The 10,056-nt window shown below is 33.5% G+C and overlaps 1 protein-coding gene across 1 annotated transcript in view; it reads left to right on the top strand.

The window, feature by feature from the left end:
• Positions 1-2,812: 2,812 nt before the first annotated feature.
• LOC108728419 (uncharacterized) overlaps positions 2,813-10,056 on the top strand; it is a 12,883-nt gene continuing 5,639 nt past the window's right edge. The window contains exons 1-4 of the mRNA XM_018456976.1: positions 2,813-3,010; positions 7,781-7,883; positions 7,957-8,042; positions 9,996-10,051. Coding sequence (XP_018312478.1) covers positions 2,983-3,010; positions 7,781-7,883; positions 7,957-8,042; positions 9,996-10,051 — 273 coding nt within the window. The 5' untranslated portion in view covers positions 2,813-2,982. The remainder of the gene's footprint in view (positions 3,011-7,780; positions 7,884-7,956; positions 8,043-9,995; positions 10,052-10,056) is intronic.

The raw sequence follows: 10,056 nt of genomic DNA, 5'->3' as shown, positions 1-10,056 counted from the left end.
AGCAACATGACGCAAGATGAACCTTTTTGCCAATCGTCGTTCGCCATTAGAGCGAACGCAACTCGCGCGAACGGTACCGTTCTGCATGAAAGCGCGGTAACGGCGACGTCGTAAATGGTTACGTTTGCCGTTGTTGTAAGCCATTCGACGAAGATGAGAAGCAGCGAAAGGGACGAAAGCGAGAGCGCGGGCAATTCAGTCCGCTCGTTCCAGCAGCATCCCGCCGTCGTTACGTGAGAATGCAATGCGTACCCACTGACCGGCTTCACGTAACGTTCCGCGATAGGCACGGATTCACGCTCTATTACGATTCACGCATCACATTTGATACCGCGGAACGAAATGAGCATCGGCCGTAAAAATTATTAGAACGACAAAAATTAAATCAAATTAAATTAAATTAAATTAATTAAATTAAACGTACAGGGTGTTTAGCAAAAGTAATGAATCAATAATATTTGTAATTTAAAAGCACAATGAATGATAAGAATAATCGCGATTTTTATACAGGATGTTTGGAAAGTAACGAAAAATCTTTCGCAAATAGGGGCAGAATGGACTAAACCGAGAAGAAAAGTTCTTTATTATTTTACAATTTTTTCGCAATAGTTAACAATATTAATTACTAAAAATTGTCAAAAATTGGCCTTCAATAATTTTTTACTCAAATACTATTAACTTTACAGAAAAACTGTAAGAAACAAAAATTGTTTATTTTCTTCTCATAAGGTTCTGAGAATTTCTTTAGAATTTTTTCAGAATTTTTTAATACCGTATTTTCTAATGTCGGTAAAAATAAGAAAATGCAGTACTAAAAAGTTGATAAAAAATTTTGAAAAAATTCTTAGAGCTTTATGAGAAGAAAGTGAACAATTTTTGTCTCTTTCAGTTTTTTTGTAAAGTTGATAGTATTTGAGTAAAAAATTATTGAACACTAATTTTTGACAATTTTTAGTAATTAATATCTTGTTAACTATTACGAAAATTGTAAAATGGTAGAGGACTTTTCTTCTCAGTTTAGTCCATTCTGCCCCAATGCGAAAGATTTTTCATTACTTTCTATACATCCTGTATATATTATAGTATTATTTCTTAAGTTAAATTTTAAATAATTTCCTAACGCGTTATAGTTAGATCTACTAGGTCAAGCATTAAATCTGTCATACGTGACAAAGTTCTGGGACACTCCGTGTGTATCTCGTATATATTGTCCAATTCTCTGTAATTTCTGGCACGCGTAATGTTCCGCGCATGTCGACGAAAGTAAGGCTCTAATTTTAACGTAATGGCTTGCGGTCTGCCACGCAAACGTCCCTCCCTCTTACCATAAAAAAATTTAATTAAACAAAAAACCGCGCTCCAGGGGGCCACGTGAGTGTTTGCTCTTAATTAAGATACCGATCGCCGACCCGTTATAACACTCACACAAGCGAGAGGTGATCTCGCGGCCTCGAAAAATCGCGCACACCAGGTGAAAATGGCGTATGACTTACTGCAGCTGTGGTCACTCTCCTGAGAGAAAAGCCGAAGGTGGGAGAGACGAGATCGCCGGTTATGCAAAAGGCGAAAACGGTCACGTGTGTACGCCGCGAACTGAGGCAATGTCATCGAACTTATATAATGTGTCGCCTTACTTCGATTACACGTAGCCTTCTATACATACTGAATTAATCCCTCACGAATGGAGCGTGGAATAACGTCGCTTTCTACGTCTCAAGGACCAAGTGATTTCAATATTCTTCGAGATGGAGATTATCTGTATTTGCATATTACCTGCAATTTTGAGTAATGTACGAGCAATTATTCGCTAAACGCCGGAACACTCGTCTAATACGTGTAAATGCTCGACTAATATGACTCTCGGTTAGTAGCAACAGATGGTTCTAACTGAAGTTTACTACCTCAACAATATAATTGTTACATACAACATGTGTATATTTATATTGTTAAGTGTGAAATTAATTTGATGTTATGTTACTTGATGTTTACTGAGTATTCGTGTTCTTAATCCTAATTGGTATTCCCAGATTCAGTGACATTTTTTTTCAATTACTCGCCAAATCTCCAAATAGCTTGTAAAAAATTATTCGTAATGAATGCTTTTCACAATCTTATTTAATTTTAAGTTACATAATCTTATCCTTGAAGAGATTTTGACTTTCAAAATAAAAGAAATAATTTAATTATATTAATTTTAAGCAAAGATTAGTTTTGTCAGTTACACAGGACTCTTGAAATTTCAAAGTACCAATTAGGATTGTTGGTTTAATACAAATGAGAATCAAGAGGGTCACATTCAAGGCGGATCTTGGTGTCTAACAATATTTTTGTTTGAATTTTTACAATGTCAGTTCAAGCAAACTGCGCGTCGATTACTCATCGATCTTGAAATACAGTTTTAGACTAAAACTGGAGTAAGTAATGTCATAAATTAAATTGACAAGCAATTCAATACGATTGATTAGTGATTAATGATCATCTTTAAAACATTGTAAATAATTTTTATTTAATATTCTTCATTTTTATTTAATGTTTGGTTTAACTAATTACAAATGTTCGATTATCTGGCAAACAGGGAAAATCCGTATCGACTGGGTTTATCAACTCATTTTCTAAACAATTTAAACGGAGAAGCGAGGATGTTGGATTTTCCACACATACGGAGAGATTCCGGCGAGAGGCGCGACCCGCGCGGAATTCCACCTCACGCGGGGGATGGCCCGGCCGGTCGTAGATACGCGCAGGTGAGAGGGCCCCACGAGAAGAAAGGTAAGAGGTCCCACGATCAGGAATCCCTACCGCGCCGGCCGGCGAGGAGACGCGGCGACGGACGGGCCCCGATCGAGAGGAAGAGTCCGATGAGAGCTGAGTCGAGTCGAGGTGATCGCGTCGAGGTACGCAGTGCATCAGCCGTCGCTTTTCACGGTGGACGAGAGTAATCGGAGCCCCCGTCCATAAACCGCCCATGCGACACCGAACAAAATGCCGAAAATTAGCCTGCGTATTCTGTGTAAGTGTCAATGTTCGCACGTGTGTCCCGCCGCATGTGGGAAACCTGGATTTAAATCATCCCCCCAATGATCGGCTATCGTGTGTCGATCATATGAGTGACAGTGTTCAATCTTTTGCCTCTCGTTTATTTTGACCACGTGTTAGTTTATCGCCGCAGGCAGGTAAGACAACCGGGCTACGTATGTTAATTGCCCGCATCGGGCTTTCATCGATTGAATAATTTTTTAACGACATGCCGATCACAACAGACAGCGACGGTGAAATAATGAAAGCGAGAGCCAGAGATCGTGAGTCAATTATGTCGGTGGGAACTCGATGACTCGACATCAATGATAGGTTAAACTCGTAAAAACTTATGACGACCATAATCGTATGATGTGAAATTATGACATAATATTTTTATGCTTTATATAATATTTTTATATATATACATATTTACAAAATAAATGTTAATTTTTATAGAAAAAAAATGATTATTTAATAATAAAAAATTCTAATACTTAATACTGATATAATTCATTAAATATTTTACCAATAACGTTACATTTTAATTCTTAAACATAGTTAATTGTATTTTATACATTTATAAAAATTATTAAAAGATAGATTAAAATACACGGAAAGGATTGTTTTGTTAAAATATGTCTACACGAAAAATAAAAATGTATTAACGATATTAGTCGATCAACAGCAGTTTAAATGAAAATGATATTATTATTTATTAGTTTAATAACAGTATTAATGAAACAATACGCTCTTGATTTAATAAAAAGTTATTTAATTGAAATCGTGCGTTTTGTGGTTCAATGGCTTATTGTTATTATTGTCTTATAGCCACTATTATTACTTATTTTTATTTAATTGTTTTAACTATTATTAAATTAATAAGATATTTTCAATTAGACTGCTGGTTAATGTTGTTAATACATTATTTTTTCCTGTGTAAAATTTAGCTAAATATAGATTAAAAATAAATTTGTCATATCATCAAAATAATTATAAAGGTCGCTCAAACTGGTTGCTAGAATGTCAATTTTTGGAACATTTCTCATTACGCATGAGTTTTCTATATTATATTTTAACGGTCCATCAAAATTATTTTTAAATTTGTATTTATCCAAATTTGTAGATATTTCAACAAAATCGTTCTTTTTATAATTCTAATCATTTAGCGAATTAAATTTTCTCTCTGTTATCAAATAATCGAACATGTTAATTAGAATTGTGAACATTAACTAAGAATTAACGAGTATCTAGAAACTTTTGTATTAAGGAAAAAGTTGATAAAAAATTAAAAAAAAGAAATTGTTTGAATAAAAAATTATTTTAAGGCAAAACCTTCTTATTATTCAAATGAGTCATCGAGAAATCAAAGATTTTAGCGTTTACATTATTTCAATCTGCAGCTGTTAATTTAAAATTGAAATATTTATATACAAAATGTAATATTATTACACACAATAAGAAAATATTGTTAGTTGCTGCAAATAGATTGTATCGTAAATTACCAGAGGCTAATTGTGAGAGAAAACTAAAGTCATAAAGTATTCTCATAGTACTGTTCATGAAGAATTTAATTTATGAAGATCTTTACTCTCTCCTCTTCCTCTCTGTCTGTTACACTCGCGGATATTACGCAACGAAAGATAGCCTCTTCTCAGCCATCTTTGCATCGGTAGCAAGCTTAATCAATCATTGAGGAAAACTGGTCGACCACGATCTAGTTATAATTAAGAAAATATCATTAATCCACATTTCGCCGTGACGATCCATTCATGCAAACTCGAGATGACGTTCATGCAATATATTAGAAGAACATCGAAGTAATACGCTCATAAATTAAATCTCTCTATGACACCGAAGTATTAGGCACGTCGGAATTATTATGTTTTTTGCAACGATTTCGACAATTCGACGCATTCACGTATGCGTTTATAAATGCACCGTGTAAATTGCAGCAATTGCCGTGAAGAATTTTATTGCTCACGTGCGAATCACGTCGGCGCTTTGATTAAAATGTTGGACGTGTATATAGCTCGTGACGGTACTAATAATATTACATGGATGCGCTGAATTACCTAGATTTGCTTGATAAAGCATGTCCATCTCAAGTTTATGAAAATTTCCTGATTCCGAATACTTTCGTTAAAAAATATAGAATTATAGATTGTAATTTGTAAGATACACACATTGATATAATCGAATTTAATTTATCTCTTTTAATGTAATTAATTGTTGTAATTTTTGCTTTTGTTAATATTTCAATAAATTCAAGAATAATAATTTTATTTGTATGTCATAACTTTAAACGTGGGTATACATATCTACATACATCTTTAATGAGTCCCAAAATTATCCACTATATAATTCCACTATATAATATTATGTTGTAATTCTGTATGTAATTCCTTTACGATACATTTAATCGTTTAAATTGCTTTTACATTTAACTTTGCTGTATATTATTGCAACTTTTAGTATGCACTAATCTAGAGTAATGCAAGTGAATTCGCTATAAATTTAAAATATCCTATTTGCAAATGCTTGACGTAAGAAGTCATCAGCAGCAGTTAAATTGACTCGGGCAACTATTTGAAGTAGTACCGTGAAATCTGATTTATCTTGAGTCTCTCAGCGATGCGAATTTTAAAAGAGCGTTGTTTGCGGGGACCCTTTCGCCACCGGAAATTGACGCCGCTAATTACTCGTCTCGTTCTGCCGTTATTACAAGTTACTCGACATTTTCTCTCGGAGGTCTCGCGTCATTCTGCGTGCCTATCTTTTTGAACCATCTGATCATTAATTTCGCGACAAGTCAGACAGAAAATAAATTCACGGGCGATTTCTCGCAGATCAAGCGATTTGTAATGTATCGAATAAGCTCGCTCTATCACGACCACCAGTTTTTGTCGTGCCAATTCCTCGTGGCCTTTGTGTCCTTTTAATGCCATTGAAAATGGCAGCCACAATGAGCGAGCACGTGCGTTTAAGAACATCATTTTATAAAGTGGATATTGTCGGCCTGTCGATCTTTCGAAAGATTTCACATGTTGCTGACTACGGATAATGACAACGAAATTACGGAGGACATCAAGCTTCGACAACTTTATATGGCGGACATGCAGTAATAGTATATTATCAAATCAAGCGTTGCAATCAATGTTTTGACTTCGACTCTTCTAAATCGCAAGTTGTTAGTAAAGAAAATTCAATCCTATGCGAGTCAATAGCAATTAATGTTTTAATCCATTCAGTTCTTATAGTGAAGAAAATTATCGAGAAGACAAAGTTGCACATTGTAACCAGAGAAACGTGATTTCATTGGCGTCGTCTAAATGATCAGCAAGAGCCCTCGAATCATATTATCGTGCTATATTGCGTAATATTAAATTATGTTGTATAATTATATAACGGCGTTATATAATGTGATGACAATTATCTCTCGCTTTTCGAAATGCCACAGAAAGCATCTGACTCAAGTCACTGATTCAAGGGAACGATCTTGCTTATTCGCAAGAAACGTCGTGACAATACTACAAGGATGCCGCATCGATCATCTAAGCGCAAATATGAATAATGAGACAGGATCGAACTCTTTCGCCGTAATAAATCAAGCGGAGAGGCCATGTAAGACTCGTGTTATCTTCATGGGATCATGGGAGATTCGAGTTTCTCGATCAACTGCCGAGTCGTGACATCGGTGATCATTCATGGTCAATCGTGAATTAAGAGATACCTTGCTTAATACGATCATAGAGCGCGAGTTCAATTTTAGCGTGGCCTCAAAAGTACAAGATCGTGGAGATGTTCCATCCCGAGCGACCTTTCACGCCATACCGATTACGAAATCAAACTCGAGCGATATTCAGTGATCGGCTACAACGCTTCGCGAGGATGAATCAAGGAGTTGGCTTATAATTCATAGACTCATTATCCGAATAAAAAAGTTTAAACAATGAGATTTTTTCTTGATAATGAGAAACTTGACTGGATTCCATTGAAACCTTCTTTCAGAATTATAATAGATTATATAGTCTACACGGACAGAATAGTTTTGTTGAAGTATCTAAAAATTTAACTAGATATAGATCTAAAAAATAATTTTGTTGGGTCAAAATAATTACGTAAAACTTTAAACGTTGATGAGAATGCTGTAAAATGTTTTAACATTCTAATAACCAGTTTAAGCATCTTATATAATTATTCTGATGGTTCAAATAAAATTATTTTCACATTTTTTATATAGTTTTTTTATACACTAATTTTAGATACTCTTTTTTCAGTGTAAAATTTCTTTCCATATGTAAATTTACACCGTTAGAACATTTTTGTGTTAAATTTAACACAAATTTTCCAATGGTATACACGTATATTTATGACACGATAAATATATTTGATGAAATGTAGCATTGTTTAAAAAAAATCAGTACTATTCAAGATTTCTATCTCCATTAAGAAAGAGGAAAGCAATAAACGTGAATACTGATATACGACACGGCACTCAGAATTACAAATTTTGAACAACATTGGTAAATTACAATCTACAATAAATGAAAACCTGAATGTCTGATGTTAGAGAATTTTAAATTTTAAACTGTAATATATATTTTATTTATATAAACTGTAATATATAAACTGTAATATATAATCGAATCACCAAGTTCTTTTAATGGTTGTCGCACAATCTATTATTCTATAATATTCATTCCAGCGCAATTTCGCAATTTCTGCAAGCGATTTATACACAGATTCTCTCCTTCGTGTACAGGTCTCGTGACGACGGTTTTGTGCATCGTTCAGCGGAGTCTTGAACATGGAGTTCCTAAGAGGAGTTTCCTGTCACGCAGAGCGATCGACGGAACTAGAGGAAGGTGCGTTCTTGCTAAGCGGCTTCTTCCGCGTGAATTCGATTATGCGACTTAATTTAATCGTTCGCCTTTGCAGTAAATATTTCGATCCGAACGAGGACGGTGCATTTGACAGCTATGGATCCGCGGGTGGTCAATATGAGCCATACGATCATATAACGGGTGAGTTAAGTAATTAATGTTCTAAACTTTAGTATAAATTTTATAAATCTTAAATCTTTAATCTCTGAAGAAATCAATTTTTAAAGCCTTAGATATATTTCTTTCCTTGTTCTTGTATTTCTCATAATCTCGTAAATTCCAAAAGCACAATTTCTACTTGCATTTTCATTATTAAATGAAAATCCTTCCTTTTGTGTCTGCCTTTTAATAGACGGTTTCATACTAAGGTTTCGACTAATTGTAAGGTGGGTACCGCCTTACTCATTTTTGCATTGCGTAATTATATTTTCCTTATATAATTATTTAAAAATCACTTAAGAGAAAGAGAGAGAGAGAGAGAGAGAGAGAGAGAGAGAGAGAGAATGACATTCCATTCATTCAGGACTTGCAAATTCTTGTGGCGCAGGGCAATTAATATCTTTCATAAAACCTACGCGTAGCGATGAATGGGACAATCGGTGCCACGATGCGCCGATAATTACAAGAAGTTAATTGTAGACGTCGCAATTGACAATTTTATGAAAATCATAACTCAAAATTTTAGTTAATTTTTTCGCTACTGTAAAATTATTCATGTTATTTAGAAGGATACTAGAAATGTCTCGTAAATATAGGTAAATACTGCTGCCATAAATATGGATGGATAAATGCGCGTGAATAACTATTAATTCATGTTGTTCCCGGTGAAGCGAATGGAACATCACTCATGTGAAAGGTACCGCGATGTTACAGAAAAAAATTGTGTTGTGGATAGGTCATGAAAAATCTCATTGATTATATGGATGCCAGTAAATTACAAGACGTTATCTGTCTGAGCACGAACGATAACTGCAAAACTAAATATCACAGACACAGCGCGATCATCGTGGCCTATTTTCCGCAACCTTGATCAACGATCGACGATGAGACTAGATACACATGCTTAACGACACTTTTTACTTCATTTCTTCCTCTTATAAATGAGTGGCGATAGTATTATTACCTTCCATATAAGCGTTATATTATTTTATTTTATTGTATCATTTAAGGACGTTGTAAGGGCAAAAAACACATATATTAATATTTACGCTTTAAACAAACTACATACATGTGAAAGTTATGTTCATAACATTCTGTTTTTATTGAGCAACACGTTTTTATAGATTATTTATTTTATTTGTTATTAGTTTTATTGTTATAAACAAAAATTTTTTAAATAATAAGAAAAATCTAAATTTTTTAATATAAATATATTAAGTACTAAACATGACTTATGCAAAGTTTCATTGACATTCACCAATTAGTTTATAACAAATAAATATTTTGTTTATTTACTGAACAATTAATGTCTGCATTTCAATGTGTAACTTTACATAAATATTTTTTAATTCATATAGTATTTATATAAAAAAATTGAGATTTTTATCATTATTTTGTAATACAGTTTCATATATTTCTATTAGAGCACAAATTAAAAAAATATTACTTTTTTTTTTTATGGAAATAACTTTTGATCCAGATGGTCAACTGTCTTTAATTTTTTTATATTACTTTTAAATGCAATTTAGAATAATCTGTAATTTTTTCAAGTAATTCTTAACATATTACATTTGCCTTACAACCTCCTTAATTCTAAAGGTATAATATAATTATAAACCCCTATTTCTCGCAGATATTTTTCTTTGTAGACTTTATGTATAATTTTTTCATAAATTCACACTCTCTAAAAATATGATTGTTATATACATCCCCTCAACCATATTTGTTAAGTGTATTGTTGATTTATTTACAAAAAATTAAAAAAAAAAGTTTTATTAAAATTGTATAAATTGTGCAGCTTCGTTAACGATTATATATCGGGTAAACCATTACTTCTAGAGAGTTCAACAATTTGAAAATAATTCCTAAATGGCATGCTTGATTTGCCGTAGTGTAATGAATCTGCTACCATCTCACTCTTTCTTTTTCTTTCAGACCTATCCGACATCAGAAAAAATGTGCCGGGTGAGCCGGGGATCGATTATCCCGCCTACAC

Source organism: Mycetomoellerius zeteki, unplaced genomic scaffold (assembly GCF_001594055.1).
Source record: "Mycetomoellerius zeteki isolate Tzet28-1 unplaced genomic scaffold, Tzet1.0 scaffold612, whole genome shotgun sequence".
Taxonomy (NCBI): Eukaryota; Metazoa; Arthropoda; class Insecta; order Hymenoptera; family Formicidae; genus Mycetomoellerius; species Mycetomoellerius zeteki.
This window is presented reverse-complemented; position numbering and strand designations above follow the sequence as displayed.